General features: G+C 42.3%; 1 protein-coding gene across 1 annotated transcript; it reads right to left on the bottom strand.

The window, feature by feature from the left end:
* Positions 1 to 962: 962 nt before the first annotated feature.
* On the bottom strand, positions 963 to 8,962 carry fkbp3 (FKBP prolyl isomerase 3). The gene is made up of 7 exons (XM_084315093.1): positions 8,845 to 8,962; positions 8,301 to 8,402; positions 5,926 to 6,021; positions 5,260 to 5,395; positions 4,643 to 4,710; positions 2,690 to 2,787; positions 963 to 1,432 (listed from the first exon to the last, which is right to left on the bottom strand). The coding sequence occupies exons 1-7, from the start codon at positions 8,947 to 8,949 to the stop codon at positions 1,378 to 1,380; spliced, it is 660 nt and encodes a 219-aa protein (XP_084171219.1). The 5' UTR covers positions 8,950 to 8,962; the 3' UTR covers positions 963 to 1,377.
* Between the last annotated feature and the right edge of the window lie 12,106 nt (positions 8,963 to 21,068).

Genomic DNA, 21,068 nt, shown 5'->3' with positions numbered 1-21,068 from the left:
CTCCATACTTTCATCAGTCTATAGGATGTTCCAGAACTATGGTTTACATCTTGTGGTGATCCCTCTATTCACTCTGAAGTCTTCTTTTGACTATTGACTTTGACAGATGCCTACCTCCAGTAGAGTGTTGATCTGGCCAACTGTTGTGAAGGGGTTTTTCTTTATCAGGGAAAGAATCCACCAGTTTGTGTTGCCGAGCTCACCGGTGCGTTTTCCTTTAATTAAAAAAAATTACCAGTCGATTTGGCCACAGTGCTTTTGCCATCTCTTGGTGGGTTTGGTTAGATTTCTCACCCCAATGGTGGCCTACTTCACTCATAGTGAAGCTCTTTGGACCTCAAAGGAGTTCACGGCAATAGATTCCAAATGCAAATACCACTTGAAATGGACTAGACTTTTATCTGCTCCTTGTAAATGAAATTAGGGAATAACACACCTGGCCATGGGACAATTGAGCTGCCAATTGTCCCAATTAGTTTGTTAAAAAGGGCGAGGCACAAATTGTTGTAATTAATACACCATTCATTGTGGCGGTGTACACTGTACAGAGCCAAAATTATGCAATTTGTGTTGATAAGCTCTGCATTTCAAAGGCACAGGCAGCTTCAAGCTGGATACAAATAAGGTTAAACATTTCCCAGCCCGATAATTAATTTGATGAGCAGTGAGTTTTACTATGTAACCCTGAGAACACCACTTGGTGGACAAATAAAAATCAAGATCAGTTTATATTTAGGCCAGGTGTTTGAATGTCTGATTTTATAGCACATGGTAATTGAATGTAAATGGTGCACACATTATATTGTGGCCTGTAACTCATACTACTTATCAGTGATTTTGGTATTGTTCATTAGTCTGACTGGCAATAACTTGTTAAAATCAGTTTCAATAAGGACTCACTACAAAGATGAATTGTTGATGCATCACGTATGGGCATCAAAATATGATCACAACTCCTTCAATTCAGTTTCCAAAACGGTTTTATTTATTTCTCTTTACAAGTTACATGCAAAAGAACAGAACAAAAAGCAGGAATAAAACAATACTAAAAAGACGCCTTCCTCTGTTGTGTTTCAACTGTAAATCGGGGTGCTCCATCTGTACAGTGCTGCCAAAGTCATCACATTTGGCCATGCTAGAAAAGTCACTTAATGCACTTTTATATTTGAAATGCAACTGGTTGCCATTTCCACTTTTAACCAAACCGTCAAAAACATAATAATGACAAATAAATTGTACAGTACAGATACAAACTGGCAACCAGGCTGAACGTAAACCAAAATATTATAGGAATTTATGGCTTTCAAGCATGGCCATCCAGTGACAACCATTTCCTCCTTCCCTTCGAAATAGTGCATGCCGAGGATGTTGCTTTCGTTAATCCACAGCCACCAGCTCAACCTCAAAAATGAGCTTGGCGTTTGGTGGGATTCTGGTAGAGAGGATGGGTTAAGGATCAGACTGAGGAATCTCTAGCGACAGCAGACTGATGACTAAAACAACGAGACGCAACAGTTGTGATCGGAGGATTAAGAAAAGAGGGCAGGTGCGGCTAGGTGGTGTAGTGGGCAAGGCATTCGCCACCAGTGTGGAGACGCTAGGATTCGCGTGTTCGAATCCAGCTCTCCACATTGTTTTTCAGTTTGGCTGGTCGTCCGCAGTAATACACATTGGCCGTATTACGGGGAGGGAAAACTGAAGGGTGGGGATCGAACGTTGTGAACAAGCGACTCCTACAAGTCGGTTGGTGCGCCTGCGCAGTAGAATCAGGAAGTGTCGGGGGCAGCGTGAGCCTCCCACGCGTTACTCCTCGACACTGAGAGATCGAGCTGCGCAGGTGAAAAGATGCGACTGCTGTTACCTCAAGTACCGGAGGGGACTTGTGCTATGTATGACTTAGTCCACATTGCAGCCGGCTTGTGGGAGGCAAGAAACAGCGTTCGTGACAGGGGAGGGTTGAATTGGATGATACGAAATTGGGATGGGAGAAAATATGGAAAAATGGGAGAAAAAGTGGATAAAAAATAAAAATAAAAGAGGGCAGGGTTTGAGTGCAGTCACTACCTACCGACACCTACTTATTGGCGTTTTAAATCTAAATTTAATTATTATATTTTATTTTACATTATTCTCAATGTGTGGTTATGGTCTTTGTGAGCGCAAGCATAGGGCCAACTCCCTTCTACGTGTACTTTGTGAATAAAACTGATAATGACATCTCAAATTATGGTACTAAGCCACATCTAAACTGTAATGGTAGAATGTGGACCTATTTATACTAGAAAGTAGTGTAGCTTTTCACACCTTGCTTTGAAAAGACATTTAGCAATTTTACAAAGAGGCCAGAATCTAGTTCTCACCTCTTATAGTAGAGTAACAAAAAGGTCTTATGATTCAGCCTAGTCACGAACAGATTACACACATATTCACAATTTACAGACAAATTAACGCTTAAGAGAATTATGAATTAAGTATTCGATTAGTAAAAGCTCATGGACCATAATTACCAATGCCATGTATGAATAAACTCAAAATGACAGGTGCTTCGACTGATGACATTATTAAGTTCAAACCTCTCACATAAACTCTAACGCAGATCGAAATAGTAACACCGGGTTACATTTTGCAGCTCTGTGAAATGCATTAATTGGGAAACAAAGTTACTCTGCTCAAGTTAACAAAAGGATACTTTGAATCCGGAAGACCCTTCTTTCCATAGGCCCACTCTGGCTCGATCTCCAGCCTGGCAGTCTCCCCCCTGCTCATCGTCAGGATGCCCTCATCCCACTGTGGAAGCAGGAAACATGACATGGTCAATGACGAGTAGTGAAGGAGAGTGTAAAAAAAGGATGCATAATGTTTATTTTAGCACCTTTCAATACACATGAGTAGCAGAGTGGTCCACGAACTCCCAATATCAAAACAAAAGCAACTGCACAATAAATATACACTTGACAAAAACACAACCTATAGCAGATATGGAAAACACCTGTGAACAAAGGGAGAATTGGGAGAATTAGGAAAATTAGAAGTTTATAATTAGCTATACGGTCACAGTATGATATTAAACTAGGGATGGGCATGAGTAATGTTTTCCCAGATCAAGTACTATTTACTATTTTTAGAACGCATCTTAAATCAATCAGTGCCAGCTATTAGACTGGGCCTGCTGTAGTTAGGCCAGCTTTCCATTACAACTTTTCACTGTGCGTCAAATTGTTTGTAGAGCTAAATCTATATTTTATATTATAGTTCTGTATCCAATATCATTGTCAATTGACACTAAGAACCTTCCGTTCAAGATGCATATAAGAAATATTTTTAATATGTTCCCATTTTATACCATGGTGAATATGAGTGTTATATCGGAATGATCTGGGATAATCCCTGCAAGGCTATTTATAAGGCGCTAAGCTAATAACGTTAAATCCATAGCGTTTCGTCCCTACACACAATCCAAATGCATATGATCGGTATCATGTTCCATCATGAATGCATGAAGGGGGGGCGGGGGAAGTAGTTTCTGATTAATTGATTGCCAATAACGGCATTCGTTATTACCACAACATAGGCTGATCTGGGGGATGGCTATTAAATCCTTGCACGATCAAAGCTGAAATTGACATCAAATTGCTCTTACCTTTGGCCGGTTGGATTCCAAAAAGAATTTTCCAATTATTTGATCGCCATCTGGTAGATCATATGTCCATTGACCCATGCCATAATCCTTTACTGCATAATGAATTCGGCATCCCAAAGAGTATTCCATGCAATCGAGTGAAGCCCTCGCTTCAGACTAACTAAAAAGTCTGCCCGGAGAGATTTCAGTGAGACACCTGGTCTGCAACAGGGGTTACTGCATTCTCGAGACAGCGCCACTACCAGGATCTGACCGGTACTGCACATTCGGACTCCCAATATGCCTTTTCCAGCCAAAATACAGCTCAGACAGTGAATATGATATTAATATAAAAAAAATAAAGAAAAACGAACCAAAAACACATTACGTGGCTGGCACCCAACGATTGTCGGGCAAACGCGTAATATTACGTGGATGGCCCCGAATGAGCTAAAGAGCATGGCAGCAGCAATAACGAGATATTTTGCCGTCACACACAATACCGATTTTATCATGTCTCGCTCCGACCAATGCCCAGTAATATACCCGATGCTTAATGCGTATCGTCAATCAAAACAGTTACAATTTGTAATAATAACATTACCTCCATTCTGTCTGCAGCAGGTCTCTCTGCTCATGGAACGGCATGTCCGTATATCTATGAACGTTACGTTAAATAATGCTAAGATAGCTGTATTCCAATGCAACAAACGTTTTGTTCCACAGCTTCCAGTGTTGTCTTCCTGCAGCAACTCACACCTTGCAGGATTTCAGAGCGAGACTTCTATTTAAAAAACAATCGAGCACCCTTAGAAACCACTCGAGTTCAGTTGAAATGACGAGTAATCGATACTCGCACCCATCCATAATTTAAACCACGTTAAAGAGAGGGGACGAGTGTGTATATCGAGGGGATGAGTATAGACATCGAGGTGGAATGAGTATGGACATCGAGGGGGGATGAGTAAGTATGGACGTCTGAGGTCGGTAATCGAATCTAGAGTATGCATAGTTTTCACCTACTCCTCTAATGACTTTGCCCATGCCGACCTTGAAGGTCAGTGGTTTGGTCTGTTTCTTCTTTCTGGCCGCTGGAGAGAGGGGAAAGCACAGGAAAGTATGGGAAGACGCGAAGAGGGCCATCTTTGTGACAGCAAAGAATCCACAACGATCAGAGGTCGGGCTGCCCCATTAACTAGGGCTGAACAATTCATTGAATTTTTTTTCCGAAATCGCAATACAGCCTAGTGCAGTGTCGAAATCGCAATATACCATTCTAAACGAAGTATTGTGATGCTGCCGGCCTACAAATTTAAGGACATAAAGCATCTTTGTTGGTACAGATCCCTGCAAAAAGAAAATCACACCATGATCATTTTAACATGCTTTTCAATGAAAATTATGGAAAATAATGAGCATTCCCTCTAATATTGTGAATCACATCGACTTGCAAGATCAGTCAAAATAGTTGCAATTAGATCTTTTCCCCAAAAATGGTTCAGCCCTACCATCAACCGTCATCATAACACCCTCCACCTTGATGGACACCACAACAGAATCTCAGTTTAGCAGACTAAAATATCATTCAGAGAGAGATCAGCAAATGGGAGGAGTAGCTGTATGTGGTCCAGTTGTCCTACTTGTGGGGATATTGGTGTCGAAGACGGTTCCGTCCTCCAAGGATCCGGTGTACCAACAGCTCACAGGATCGCCTTTCTTTGGGAAGTTAGTCTTGTCTCCTTTCTTCAGCACCGACTTGAAGAATTTGGGCGGACCCTGCATTCATCACATCATGATGAATTACCATTTGTATTGAGCAATTTATTTTCAAGGAGGTTGTACGATAATTGTCATTATACAGCACAAGTACAGTACAATGAAAAGAAGTTTGGCATCCAAACAGAGTGCAAATGTTAAACTGGGTACAAAATATACAAATTAGTACTACCAAGTGTAGCGCTAATCAGATGCATGTACAGAGTTGTAGTATAATAAATAAAGACGTATGACTGGCCAGCAGCGTAAATATATAGTAGGATATGTACAGATATAGATATAGTAAAGGATTATGTGCAGGTAAGTACATATAAAAGGTGAGGATAGGTATATATGCGGTGAGAATAAATTATATATATATATGGTATATACAGCATTATTGTACATGCTATCATACAGAGCTATGGGTTATAAGCAGGTGTACAAGTATAAAGATGAATACCAATTTAGCAAACAACGTAGAAATAAATGTAATGGTCCACAGATATGGATCCCAGGCTTAGAGGATTTATCATTAATAATACCAGTACCTCATCCACAACCTCAATTTCCTTGGGCTTGTCGTCGAGCTTCACAGACTTGATCTGCTCGGTCACTTCTTCAATAGGTTCTGTGCCAAGAAATCTCTGCAAGTGACACAGATGTAAGGAGAAAAATGAAGTTTTCAAATTAATTGTATACATTATATTATATACTACATACTGGAGTGTACTGTTCAGTACAGGGGAGTGCAGTATACCACATACCACACTCCTATGCGGAGCCATCTCCGCACCTGTAAGCCACAGCCTGCTAAACAGCTCTGCCCGAGATCCTAAACCTGTACCGAATCCAGACATCCGCAACCAAAATTGTTTGAATGAAAATGCAGCTATAACTTTGAATTGGGTGTATATACAGAGTATCATAGCCAAAGATTACGCTTTAACTCAAGCATTTGAGTTGTGTAGTTATTAGAAAAGTAAACCAACCATCTTTTCTACATAAGATAAGGAAAGTAGGAAACCATATCTTTATGGCTGCGTTTGTCGTTTCCATTCCATGCACAGATGCCGTGAAATGTAATTATTTGATTATAAATCTTCTTCGGTTCTTATTTATGAAAAAATATATGAGGGGAACAATGATATGCTAAGGGAAAATAATAGTAAAGGTAGCACCAGTTAGTTTACTTCCTCTTTGGGCAGAGATGTTCTGACAGTGGAACGTCGTCCAACTCTGCGTAGGAGAATGGCGACATACAGTACTACACGCAACATACTTGAGGACCTGCACACCCATGTGGAAGTGGCCGTTCGTAATACCATAAGAAAAAGATAAAACGATTATTGTGCCGCATGCCATGTTGCCCTCATTTTGTGCAGCATAAATGCAGCGCACCCTTCCTTCACAGCGGTGTGCTCCGTGAGGATAATTCATACAATGTAGTATGTAGCATGGACAAATTCTACAATATAGTACTATGTATTATGGATAAACCATACAATATAGTATGTGTCATGGATATATCCTACAATATAGTATGTAGCATGGATAAATCGTACAATATAGTATGCATTATGGATAAATCCTACAATATAGTATGTAGCATGGACAAATCATACAATATAGTATGTATTATGGATAAACCATACAATATAGTATGTGTCATGGATATATCCTACAATATAGTGTGTATCATGGATACATCATACAATATAGTATGTATTATGGATAAACCATACAATATAGTATGTAGCATGGATAAATCATATAACATAGTATGTAGCATGGATAATCCATACAATGTAGTATGTAGCATGGATAAATCATACAATATAGTATGTGTAGCATGGATAAATCATACAATATAGTATGTAGCATGGATAAATCATACAACGTAGTATGTAGCATGGATAAATCATACAACATGGATCTGCCCCCAGATATTTATGCTCTCGTATTGTCCTGCGTGGCCAGGTCCACGGACGACAGTTACGGTCTGGACAGCTCTCAGTTTATGAGCCTAGAAAGGGTTCCTATTCACAGAATGGCTTTCAGTCTACAGCCTGCCGACTGTGGAACTCTCTGCCCAGGGCCATCCAAAACTCCCCCACTATTGCCGTCTTCAAGAGGGGTGTGAAGAGACATCTGCAACAATAGGTTGCAGAGGGTGCTTGGCCACCACTCTTGAAGAACAGGAACATGACATGCTGTAATGAGGCTCTTTCAGAAAATTGTCTCGTCTATTTTATCTTCTTAACTCTTTCTTTGTGATTTATTGTATTCTTCTTGGGACCATGTTGAAAACAAGTAGACAGACTTTCACATGTTATCCTTGTACCCCTTGTTTAACTATTGTATAAATTGTATGTACTAAATAAAAATCTAATCAAATCAACATAGTATGTAGCATGGATAATTCATACAACATAGTATGTAGCATGGATAAATCATACAATAGTATGTAGCATGGATAAATCATACAACATAGTATGTAGCATGGATAATTCATACAATGTAGCATGGATATTTCATACAATATAGTATGCAGCATGGATGAATCATACAATATAGCATAATGTAGCATGGATAATTCCTACAATGTAGCATGGATAATCCACACAATATAGTATGTAGCATGGATAATTCATAAAATATAGTATGTAGCATGGATAATTCATAAAATATAGTATGTATGTAGCATGGAGTATAGTTAGCTCTCATGCTAGGATGAGATTCATTTATGAGGAATGTCTGGTTGCATCCATTATATTTGCCCCAAGGTGTAGTAGTATGCTTAATAGGTTAGAAAATAATTTTAATGAAGAAAAATACTAATATAAAGTTAATCCTGCTTCTCGGACTGTGTTGAATGATTATTGATATTATTGGTTTATATAGTGTCCACTGTCCACGCACTTACCTTGCTTTCAAACAGATCATTGTAGGCCACCATCAGTTGTTCCTTTTTGGCCGTTTTGGCTACATTTTTTATGTTTCCCATCAGCTTGTGGTCAACAAGAAACTGAAAGAGAAATAGTCAAAAGGATGAAGGTTATATCAGTACATGTCCTACTCCCCCCCCCCCCCATCACATGTCTGCTGCTCCAGTGAATCACATTTAAAGTATTGGATTGCAATGTCTGGCAAAGCAACACACTGACTGACGCACATTGTCGTCGTCTGCTAGCTATTGTGAGGCTAGGTTATGTTATGGCATGAATGTTAGAACGGATTGTAATTGTTTGACATATTATTGATTTAGCCTACTAGATGGTATGCTAGATGCTTGTAAACTGAGGGATTTGGCAAGCGGCTCCATCAATGCGGAATAAGTTTGCTAATATTAACCCTACTCGTGTCGTGCATCATGCGTGCCGAGTGCGGAGTCTGACGAGCATCCGCGTTTCAAACTGCGCGCGTCGTGCACAAATGTCAGTCTAAAAAGGGAAAAGTATAAAACATACCGATCGTGCTGCATTGTCCTGAATGAACTTAATAATGTCTTTTTTAGGCAAATCATCATTTTTGAGTTGATCGTCGCTCCAGTCTCTGGTTGGTTCCGCCGCCATTTTGCAAGGCGAACTAAGAAACTCTCAACTCTGACCTCACTTAATACTCCAATCAAAAAGGGTTACCGGTTGTTTGCTTCCCGCATAAATTTCAAGAATTCAAAACTGCATAGCTACATGACATACTAATAATACCAATAACAACAACAATAATAATAATACCAACAGCAAAAATAATAATCATTATTATTAATATGTGTGTGTGTGTGTGCATGTGTGCGTGACTGCGTGCGTGCGTGTGTCGTGTGTATGTGTGTGTGTGTGTGTGTGTGATAGAAAGAGAGTGAGACACTAATTTGGGTGTTAGGGACCAATTTTAAACATTGCTTCTGCTGGTACAATTGATATACAATGTAGAACAGACTCTAAGAAGCACAACGCACTTTGTTTCGTGAAGATAGGACCTACCATTGCAGAGATACAACACTTTTTGTGAACCAAGACAGGGTCAAAAAGGTCACACACCTCACTCATTAATGAGACACCTGTGTTTAGGAATGGCACCAAATGCACCTTTTTTACCACTACTTTTGACATACTTTCCTTAATAGCTTAATATAGGTTGGTCACATTGTAATGACATTTTCAGGGATGATAGAGACTATAATGCAAAAAATTAGAACAGTCTAAAAATGCAGTAAACAACAGCTTTATTATCACATTGGGATATTGACAACCATACTGGATAATTTACATTGGAGGTGGTTGGGGGGGGGGGGCACACTGTATAAACAAGTAAAACTGTACATTGAGGGGGGGGGGGAGACACTGTACAAACAAACAAAATTGTACATTGGACTATTGACAAAACCATACTAGGTAAATGACTGTACATTGGAGGGGGTTGGGTTAGGATATTTACAGGGGCCAGTGTTGAATTGCAGTCTCCCGTAGGTGTCCCTTGAGAGAGGTTTTGAAAGTGGGTAGTGATCCACATTCCTTTACAGCTTTGGGTAGGGCGTTCCACATTGATGTGGCATAATTGCGAAACGTGTTTAGTCCCTTATTTGAGCCGAATCTGGGTTTAACATGATTTGTGGAGCTCCCTCTGGTGTTGTGATCGTGGTATTCACTGACCTTTGGGAAGTATTTTGACATGTACATGGGTACCTTGGTCGTGTAGTGTATCTTGTAGACCAGGCCCATTGCAAGTTGCTGTACTCTGTCGTCTACTCTAAGCCATCCTAGGTTGTCAAAGTGAGCAGGGGTGAGGTGGGTTCTAGGAGTAAGGTCAAGCAGTAGTCTGACCAGTTTGTTTTGAGATGTTTGTAATTTTGTTTTTAGCGCCTTTGAGGTGCTTTGGTACCATGAGGTGCAAGCATAGTCGTAGTACCCCTGAATGAGTGCTCCTGCCAGAGTCTTCAGGGTATTCTTGTTTACCAGAGAGGAGATCCGGTACAAGAATCGAGTTCGTTGGTTGACTTTTTTTATTACATTGGATGCCATTTTGTCACAGGAGAGATTAGCCTCTAGGATGGAACCCAGGTAGGTAATTTCATCTTTCCTTGTGACAATATTGTCACCCACTGTAACTGAGAAGCCGTCGGTCTTGCTGAGTTTGTTATTTGAACCGAAGAGAATGGACTCTGTTTTGCCCATGTGTAATGATAGTTTGTTATCAGCGAGCCATATGCAGATTCTGCCTAGTTCCGAGCTGAGGGTTTTTTCAACCTGTAACTTGTTCTTGTCAGAGACCAGCAGGGCTGTCTCTCCTCTCTTCCCCTCCCCCTCTCTCACACACACACACACACACGCACACACGCATGCACGCACGCACGCACTTGACCACACCAGGTTTTGCAAACAGCACTAAAAAGTGAAATCCCGCAGAACGCACATTCTGCGGGTCTGTCACTGTTTTAATGATCTCATTACTTATTATTATTAAAACGGACATTGATCAAATAATACAAAACTTTAAAACAAAACACATAAACGTATATTTTAATGTTGAAATGTAAAATGTATTGTCATATATTTGGCACAGAGTGGATTTTATATTTGTACTTCTGTGTTATTTTGTAGAATTCTTCCTAGAGTCCACATTCTGTCACATGACCTAACACCCATATGTAAAAAGAAAAAGAAAATCCCTCCAAGGCAAGGTACGTTTTTTTTTTATTATTATTTTTTTATTATCTTTTCCCCCCCTCTTTTTTCCGATTTTTCTCCCATCCCACTGTTAGTCGTTATGCCAATTCCCAACCCCCTTCCTGGTTGTTGCGCACCCCCCCCCCCCCTACCCACTTTCAAAAACACTCTCAAAAAACACCTACGTGAGACTGCAATTCGAAACTGGCCCCTACAAATGTCCTAACCTAGTTGTACAGTAAATGACCAAGTAAGGCTTTGTCAGTATTCCAATGTACAGTGTAAAATGTGTGTGTGTCCCCTGTCCCCTACCTCCAATGTACAGCCCTCACCCACCCACCCAACCCTACCCCACCCACCCAACCTCCTCCAATGTACAGTTTCTACGCCAAATGTATATACACTCTTTTTCTGGACACTTTTGTGTCCCCACCCCACCCCACCCACCCAACCTCCTCCAATGTACAGTTTCTACGCCAAATGTATATACACTCTTTTTCTGGACACTTTTGTATCACAAACAGTACTGTATTTGCAAATCTGATATGTCATAAATGTATAGATGTAGCAGTACTGTCTATCTGTATGTCATGTATGTCATATATGTTATGATGAATTGAAAATGGGGGACCCTGATGTAAACAAGACGAAAGTTTTTCTCTGGTCTGCATCCCCTTAACAATTGTATGTATTGAGCTGTACTGTACTGTACCCATTCTGCAATCTGTTAATAAACTTTTCAATCAATCAATCAATCAATCAATTCACATGGTATGAGCAGTAACACACTCTCTGTGAGAAGTAGGTGGGGGAGAGAGGTCGAGTAGGAGGAGACATTCCTATTTATACTCGCCACCTGGTGGTGTCTTGAGTGGCTCCGCCTAGAGCACCCTCTAGTGGAAACAGTTATATATGCAGTTAGACAGTTAATAACAATCCTACCTAGAACCTCTGACTTCAACAAATTGCTTTTAGCTTGTCAATCAGAATGGTGTGATTGCCAGTGTCGAAGGCCTTTTGTAGGTCCAGCATGACCATGCCGCAGTATTTGCCCACGTCCACCTCTTGTTTGATGTGGTCGTTTAAATAGAGAAGGCATGTGTCAGTGGAGTGGGATGTTCTGAAGCCAGATTGGAATTCGTAGATTAGATTTTGTGGCCACCATTGATTGATTGATTGATTGATTGATTGATTGATTGATTGATTGATTGATTGATTGATTGCAGAATGGGTACAATACAGTACGGCTCAATACACACAATTGTTAAGGAAATGCAGACCAGAGAAAGACTTTCGTCTTGTTTACATCAGGGTCCCCCATTTTCAATTCATAATGACATTTATGACATACGCAACATACAGATATATATCATGACATTGATGACATACATGACATACAGGTATAGAGTACTGTTACATTTGTGACATACAAGATATGCAAATATACAGTACTGTTAAACAGTGATCCTAACAGAAAATATATACGAGGGGGAGGAAACTGTACATTAGGAGGGGGTGGGGGGGGGGGTTGGACAATTACGGGGGCCATACAGATATATATATATGATGACATTTATGACATATACATGACATACAGGTATACAGTACTGTTACATTTGTGACATACAAGATATGCAAATATACAGTACTGTTAAACAGAGATCCTAACAGAAAATATATACATACGAGGGGGAGGAAACTGTACATTAGGAGGGGGTGGGTGCACTGGGTGGGTGGGTCGGGGGGGTTTGGACATTTACAGTTGCCAGTTTCGAATTGCAGCCTCCCGTAGGTGCTCTTTAAGAGCAGTTTTGAATGTGGGTAGGGATTCACATTTTTTACGGCTGTGGGTAGGGCGTTTCACATTGATGTGGCATAATTGCCAAACGTGTTTAGACCCTTGTTTGTGCCGAATCTGGGTTGGACATGATTTGTGGAACCCCCTCTGGTGTTGTGGGCGTGGTATTCACTGACCTTTGGGAAGTATTTTGACATGTACATACATGGGTACCTAAGTGGTGTAGTGTATATTGTAGACCAGGCCCATTGCAAGTCGCTGTACTCTGTCGTCTACTCTAAGCCATCCTAGGTAGTCAAAGTGGGCAGCGGTGAGGTGGGTTTTAGGAGTAAGGTCAACGGTAGTAGTCTGACCAGTTTGTTTTGTGATGTTTGTAATCTTGTTTTTAGCGCCTTTGAGGTGCTTTGGTACCATGAGGTGCAAGCATAGTTGTAGTACCCTTGAATGAGTGCTCCTGCCAGAGTCTTTTTTTTTTTAATTTTTATTTAACCTTTATTTAACCAGGAAGTCCCATTGAGATACAAGATCTCTTTTGCAAGGGAGACCTGGCCAAGATGACAGCAATAACACCCGCAAACATCAGACAGCAATAAGAGTCTTCAGGGTATTCTTGTTTACCAGAGAGGAGATCCGGTACAAGAATTTAGTTCGTTGATTGACTTTTTTGATTACATTGGATGCCATTTTGTCACAGGAAAGATTTGCCTATAGGATGGAACCTAGGTATGTAATTTCATCTTTCCTTGTGACAATATTGTCACCCACTGTAACTGAGAAGCCGTCGGTCTTGCTGAGTTTGTTTTTTGATCCGAAGAGAATGGATTCTGTTTTACCCAGGTGTAATGATAGTTTGTTATCAGCGAGCCAGGTGCAGATGCTGCCGAGTTCTGAGCTGAGGGTTTTTTCAACCTGTAACTTCTTCTTGTCAGAGACCAGCAGGGCTGGCGCGAACAAGAACAAGTTGCAGTCACAAGCTGACGCCATGTCATTTGCATAAATTAGGAACAGTAGCGGTCCTAGTATGCTTCCTTGTGGAACACCACAGCTCACTGTGAGGGGGGGGCGCAGAGTACCGTTTACCTCCACCATCTGTTCTCTCCCCTCCAGGTAGGATTGCATCCTCACTGATAAACTATCAAAAGTTTCAAAACCAATTGCTTTTAGCTTGTTAGTCAGAATGGAGTGATTGCCAGTGTCGAAGGCCTTTTGTAGGTCCAGCATGACCATGCCGCAGTATTTGCCCGCATCCACCTCTTGTTTGATGTGGTCATTCAAATAGAGAAGGCATGTGTCAGTGGAGTGGGATGTTCTGAAGCCAGATTGGAATTCGTAGATTAGATTTCTTTCTGCTAGTGTAGCCGGTGTGATCTTACTGCATTGTGTTTGTTTTGATTCGACCCCTGTTAAGGGATCGCCCTGAGTGGGAGTTGAACCCCGGTCTCCCGCACCGCGGGCGACATCGCAGACCACTGTACCAAGAGGTGAATTCACTTCTTGCTACTGGGTCTGGAATGCCTCTGGGGAGTGAGTTTACTTGCAGTACCGCTTAACGTACCAAAGCACCTCAAAGGCACTAAAAAACAAATTACAAACATCTCAAAACAAGCTAGTCAGACTACTACTTGACCTGACTCCTAGAACCCACCTCACCCCTGCCCACTTTGACAACCTAGGATGGCTTAGAGTAGACGACAGAGTACAGCAACTTGCAATGGGCCTGGTCTACAAGATACACTACGCGACCAAGGTACCCATGTACATGTCAAAATACTTCCCAAAGGTCAGTGAATACCACGATCACAACACCAGAGGGAGCTCCACAAATCATGTAAAACCCAGATTCGGCTCAAACAAGGGACTAAACACGTTTCGCAATTATGCCACATCAATGTGGAACGCCCTGCCTAAAGCTGTAAAGGAATGTGAATCACTACCCACCTTCAAAAACACTCTCAAAAAACACCTACGTGAGACTGCAATTCGAAACTGGCCCCTACAAATGTCCTAACCTAGTTGTACAGTAAATGACCAAGTAAGGCTTTGTCAATATTCCAATGTACAGTGTAAAATGTGTGTGTGTCCCCTACCCAACCCCCCCCCCCCCCCCCACCTCCAATGTACAGCCCTCACCCAACCCCACCCCACCAACCTCCTCCAATGTACAGTTTCTACGCCAAATGTATATACACTCCTTTTCTGGACACTTTTGTATCACAAACAGTACTGTTTTTGCAAATCTGATATGTCATAAATGTATAGATGTAGCAGTACTGTCTATCTGTATGTCATGTATGTCATATATGTTATGATGAATTGAAAATGGGGGACCCTGGTGTAAACAAGACGAAAGTCTTTCTCTGGTCTGCATCCCCTTAACAATTGTATGTATTGAGATGTACTGTACTGTACCCATTCTGCAATCTGTTAATAAACTTTTCAATCAATCAATCAATCAATTCAATCAATCAATCAAACGTCCACAGCCACTTCACTTACTGTACCTCGTGACTGTGGATAGACTGCGGTACCTCCGTTACACTAGGTACTTTTCGACCTGTTCGTAGACTATTTTTCCCATGACTTTCGAGATGGAGGTAAGAATAGAAACAGGGCGGTAGTTGCCTGGGTCTAATTCGCTGCCTTTTTTGTGGAGGGGGGGTCACTCTCGCAATTTATAAGTCTTTGGGGATGTGTCTCTGTTTTATGGAGAGGTTTATTATGTGTGTGATGACTGGGGTGATGGCGGCTGCTGAGTCTCTGAGGAATTTGGAGGGGATATTGTCATGGCCTTGTTAGGTTGGAGGACGCTCAGTTTTTTGAGTACCTCATCTGTTGAACCATTTCCAGTTTGAAGTCATCTTTGCGGACCCCTAGGTTTTAAGTGCATGTGAGCGGAGCGGCCGGTTTTGACGTGAGCGAGGAGTGGGTTTTAAAATGAGTCGGCGCGACGTACGGAGCGAGAGTTCTCCTCCGCTCCAATCCACTCCAGGCCGCTCACAGTGGTTTAACACTGATGTAATATATACATGCAGTACAATGCCAAAGCAACAGATGGCGATGTACAAACATGAAGGCCATTTTCAACCAATGAGAAGGGTGAACCTGTGATAGGCTGTTCGTTCAGGCTTTGTCACTGTAGAGACGCCCACACTCACTCCAGTTAGAAAAAGTATATCGACGCCATTGTTGTTGACGTTAGCTTACATGCTAACGTTAATGGCAGCGACCATAGCATTGTGGCTCGGCTAGCCTATCATCGCTTAATAGAGATAGTGAATGGATAAACAACGTTATTTAACATTGCAGAATGGCTACAATTACAATGCGGCTCAATACAAACAATTGTTAAGGGGCCCAGGGGGTGTAGACTGTTGTAGTTTGAGCTCATTTACACCATGCTCCAAAAAAAGAAGAAAAAAAACTGCCGAGCGATCTGGCGCGGGGAGCGGGGAGCGCTCGATTCAAGGTGAGCGGGGAGCGAGCGGAGAGCGACTTGGGGGCGGGGTCAACATGAGTGATTAGCGGAGCGGACCAAGCTTTAAAGAGCGAAGAGCGGATTTCTCGGCCGCGCCGATCCGCTCACGTGGTCGGCTATGATGTGTTCTACCCCCAAATGCCCTGAGTGGGAGGGTAGTTTATTAACCAGTGTTGTGGCTATGTTTGTAAAGAATATGTTTAGGTATTTGGCCACTTCCAGCTTGTCTGTGATGAGAGTGTTTTCTGTCTTTATGTTTATGTTTGTAAATCTGGTTTTTAGTTTTTTGATGTAGCCTAGTTGGTTGTTGAGTAATTTCCAAAGTTCACAGGGTTTGTTTTTGTTTTCCTCAGTTTTGTCATTGATGACATTTTTGCGGATTTGATCATGGTGTTTACATCGTTTCTGTTTCTTTGTATTTTGAGTTCAACCACGTGGGCTTGGAGTTCACTGTTTGAGCTTTTGGCAAGCTTTGTCTGACTTTTATGAAGTTCAGAGCATTTTTTGTCTCTGGTTTTCATAGCGGTCAGTATTTCAGTGTGCATCCATGGCTCAGCGCGATTTTTAACCCTGTTGGTTTCTTAACATACTAATGTTGTTAAATGATGAACAAACAAAGATCACAAGTAAATAATTTCACAATACAAGGGGTAAAACTGTGCATAATAGTGCAAGTGGCTAAATTATTACATGTTCAACTTCAAACATTGACATGACCTAAAGTTTCAACACCAGATGTAAATCTATTGACTGCCCATATGGCTGTCATAATGACAACGATGTGAGAAGGATTGTGGAATGTAAGACGTGTGTCTATTATGAGGAAGAGAGGGCTATGGGCTCTGCAGCATATAAAATGCATTCAATGCAACATAATTGGCATTATGTTCCTGCCATGATATGTGGCTGTCTTTCTTAAATCATGAATTGATAACATAAGCTAGCTATCCCAAAATAACGAGTCATGGATATATCTCAGGCTCAGTCCTTCAATGTATATTCCACTTACAGTGTTAGACTCCTGTTATTCACCAGAAAGTCCTGTAGATGGTGCTACATGTCCACAGTCTATAGGCCTCTGACACCGGTGTTGTGGCAGTGCTAAGCTACTCTATTTACCCCAGCCATTTACCTTATGAAAGTAAAGGTTTATTTAAAGTTTACAGGGAATTTAAGTGGAAGAATATTACCAGATAGATAATTAGATAGATTGGGTAGATTCCAAGGTAAACCTGAGGAGGAGCAGTTGTGTGTTCTATGTGATCTGGGAGTGGTGGAGGATTAATATCATTTTGTTTTTTATTGCCCTTTGTACACCGATTTGAGGAGGGCTTTATTTGAGAAAATTCAAATTGTAAATCCGGATTTGTTTTGGCAGTTTGAGAGTTGTATGTCTTGCAGGATTTTTGGAGAAAGCATGGCACTTGAGACAAAACACACTATATAATATATAATTGTATATGAATTCCTCTTGTTTCTTTGTTTACATACATGCTTACAGCTTGTGTTATATTACGTTTTATTGTATTTTCTTTTTCTTGTGGCCATCTTGGTCTATGTCATTTGTCAAGTACTGTTTAAGATATTGTTTAAGATATATCAACAACAAGACTCAACAAGACGTTCATCAGCAAGGTGGCAGGATATTGTAGTGTGAACGATTGTGGGTCATGCACATTTCGCAGAACACCGTTTCAGATGATCCCCATCCCCACCGCTTCACCATCACCCATGAGGAGAGGGGGACGTCACATAGTTGTTCAGAGGAGCGCCTCTTCAGCAAGTCTGGCCCGACTATTATTGAGAACTGAATCAGAGGGTCGGTTTGTTATAATAACAGAATACACGGGGAGTATCGCCGGGACACTGTCCAGAGGGAAGGGGGCAATAGAATCCGGAGGCTAATACCCCCAAAACCGGAGGTGAGTTTAATAAGATTAATAACAAAATGAGCCTACCGTCTGCGTCGAATATGATATATAGGCATTTAAATAATAAATAAATTTATTTAATTTTAATTAGCAATAACAATAATTTGTTTTGCCCCCCCCCCCCCCCCCCCCCCCCCCATCATGGGCAATACCAACCACCCTCTCCACCACACCCTGGTGGGGCAGAGCAGCAGTCGCAGCGGACGGCTCATCTCCCTGCACTCACGGACTGAGCGGTACAGGAGGTCCTTTGTCCCCACAGCCATCAGACAGTACAACAGCGTAATATAGTGCGGGGGACCTGACCTCTGACCCACACACCTGTTTTTACACCTGTTTTTACACCTGTTTTTACACCTGTTTTTATACACTGTTTTATACACCTGCTTTTATCTAATCACGCTCCTATTAATATTGATGGATATGATATAATTGAATTTTATAATGTGCTTATTTTTTATTCATGATGCAGACATAACGTGTAATAACTGAATGAGAACGGTCAATGTCTGTATACTGTGTGAGCTGCGAGATACCCTGAATTTCCCCAAGGGGATTAATAAAGTATCTATCTATCTATCTCTATCTAACAACAACAGCAACAGTGTGAGTTCATGCCAGGTCAAAGCAAGGGGAGAGGAGTCAAGATGTCATTCAGATGGTAAAAGTGAGGTCACTGCAGGTCAGACCCAGACAGGAAGCCCATCTCCACAACCAACTCCAGGAGGACATGATCCTGGAGCTCTCTATGGAGGACATGGTCCTGGAGCTCTCTATGGAGGACATGGTCCCGGAGCTCTCTATGGAGGACATGGTCCCGGAGCTCTCTATGGAGGACATGGTCCCGGAGCTCTCTATGGAGGACATGGTCCCGGAGCTCTCTATGGAGGACATGGTCCTGGAGCTCTCTATGTAGGACATGGTCCCGGAGCTCTCTATGGAGGACATGATCCTGGAGCTCTCTATGGAGGGCATGGTCCCGGAGCTCTCTATGGAGGACATGGTCCCGGAGCTCTCTATGGAGGACATGGTCCTGGAGCTCTCTACGGAGGACATGGTCCTGGAGCTCTCTATGGAGGACATGATCCTGGAGCTCTCTATGGAGGACATGGTCCTGGAGCTCTCTATGTAGGACATGGTCCTGGAGCTCTCTATGGAGGACATGGTCCTGGAGCTCTCTATGGAGGACATGGTCCTGGAGCTCTCTACTGAGGACATGGTCCTGGAGCTCTCTATGGAGGACATGGTCCCGGAGCTCTCTATGGAGGACATGGTCCTGGAGCTCTCTATGGAGGACATGGTCCCGGAGCTCTCTATGGAGGACATGGTCCCGGAGCTCTCTATGGAGGACATGGTCCTGGAGCTCTCTATGGAGGACATGGTCCCGGAGCTCTCTATGGAGGACATGGTCCCGGAGCTCTCTACGGAGGACATGGTCCTGGAGCTCTCTATGGAGGACATGGTCCTGGAGCTCTCTATGTAGGACATGGTCCTGGAGCTCTCTATGGAGGACATGATCCTGGAGCTCTCTATGGAGGACATGGTCCCGGAGCTCTCTATGGAGGACATGGTCTCGGAGCTCTCTATGGAGGACATGGTCCTGGAGCTCTCTATGGAGGACATGGTCCTGGAGCTCTCTATGGAGGACATGGTCCCGGAGCTCTCTATGGAGGACATGGTCCTGGAGCTCTCTATGGAGGACATGGTCCTGGAGCTCTCTATGGAGGACATGGTCCTGGAGCTCTCTATGGAGGACATGGTCCTGGAGCTCTCTATGGAGGACATGGTCCTGGATCTCTCTATGGAGGACATGGTCCTGGAGCTCTCTACGGAGGACATGGTCCTGGAGCTCTCTATGGAGGACATGGTCCTGGAGCTCTCTATGGAGGACATGGTCCTGGAGCTCTCTATGTAGGACATGGTCCTGGAGCTCTCTATGTAGGACATGGTCCCGGAGCTCTCTATGGAGGACATGGTCCCGGAGCTCTCTATGGAGGACATGGTCCTGGAGCTCTCTATGGAGGACATGGTCCTGGAGCTCTCTATGGAGGACATGGTCCTGGAGCTCTCTATGGAGGACATGGTCCTGGAGCTCTCTATGGAGGACATGGTCCTGGAGCTCTCTATGGAGGACATGGTCCTGGAGCTCTCTACGGAGGACATGGCTGTTGGGCTTGCAATTCTTTGGACACTACAAGCTCTTCTATATAATTCTATGTTCCTAAATCTGCAAACAAGTCGTATCCATGGCAACGAGGACGTGGCGGCACTTAACCCTTTCACTGCCACACTACAGAAGGTTAACCCTTTACTATCACACTACCGACGGTAACCGTTGTGTGGCAGTGAAAGGGTTAACCTTCTGTGTATTGTCGCAGTGAAAGGGTTAACGGTTTGGTAGTGCGGCAGTGAATGGGTTAACTGCGTGTTAGAAAAGTTCTATGATCACTGGCTACTCTTTTTCTTCTTCTCTAACAACCTGCCAATGACACATATAATGGTATTTGTACCCATGGGAAGATAAAGCAATTCACAGCTTTTTTACTTCTTTGAGAAAATAAATGTATTGTAAAAAAGGCCAACAACTTTGAAATAGGCCTGGCTTTCTTATCTTGGACACTCCCTGGGTCTTTAATAAAGGGGCTCCTTAAACTACCAAACTATCCCCAGCCCCCTAAACCATTGTTTGGTGTGTACTACAGACAGAATGTTTTTTAGTTTTTGATATATATGACTACATTCATTCATTCATTCATTGGATGACGACATGACTGATATATTTGCGCACTAAATTAAAGAGATAGAGAACAACAAAGTTCACAGC

This window comes from Notolepis coatsorum (genome assembly GCF_963971535.1).
Source record: "Notolepis coatsorum genome assembly, chromosome: 5".
In the NCBI taxonomy this organism is placed as follows: domain Eukaryota; kingdom Metazoa; phylum Chordata; class Actinopteri; order Aulopiformes; family Paralepididae; genus Notolepis; species Notolepis coatsorum.
Note: the sequence above shows the minus strand (reverse complement) of the source record. Positions and strands in the feature narration are given on the sequence as shown.

Bases quoted from the DNA above. Each gene is read 5' to 3' on its own strand.
- fkbp3 (XM_084315093.1), bottom strand. From the start codon at position 8,949: ATGGCGGCGGAACCAACCAGAGACTGGAGCGACGATCAACTCAAAAAT. The intron at 6,022-8,300 runs GTAAGTGCGTGG...TGTCACTTGCAG, and splicing joins ATGATCTGTTTGAAAGCAAG to AGATTTCTTGGCACAGAACC. The intron at 4,711-5,259 runs GTAGGACAACTG...CCCTCTCTCCAG, and splicing joins CGACACCAATATCCCCACAA to CGGCCAGAAAGAAGAAACAG.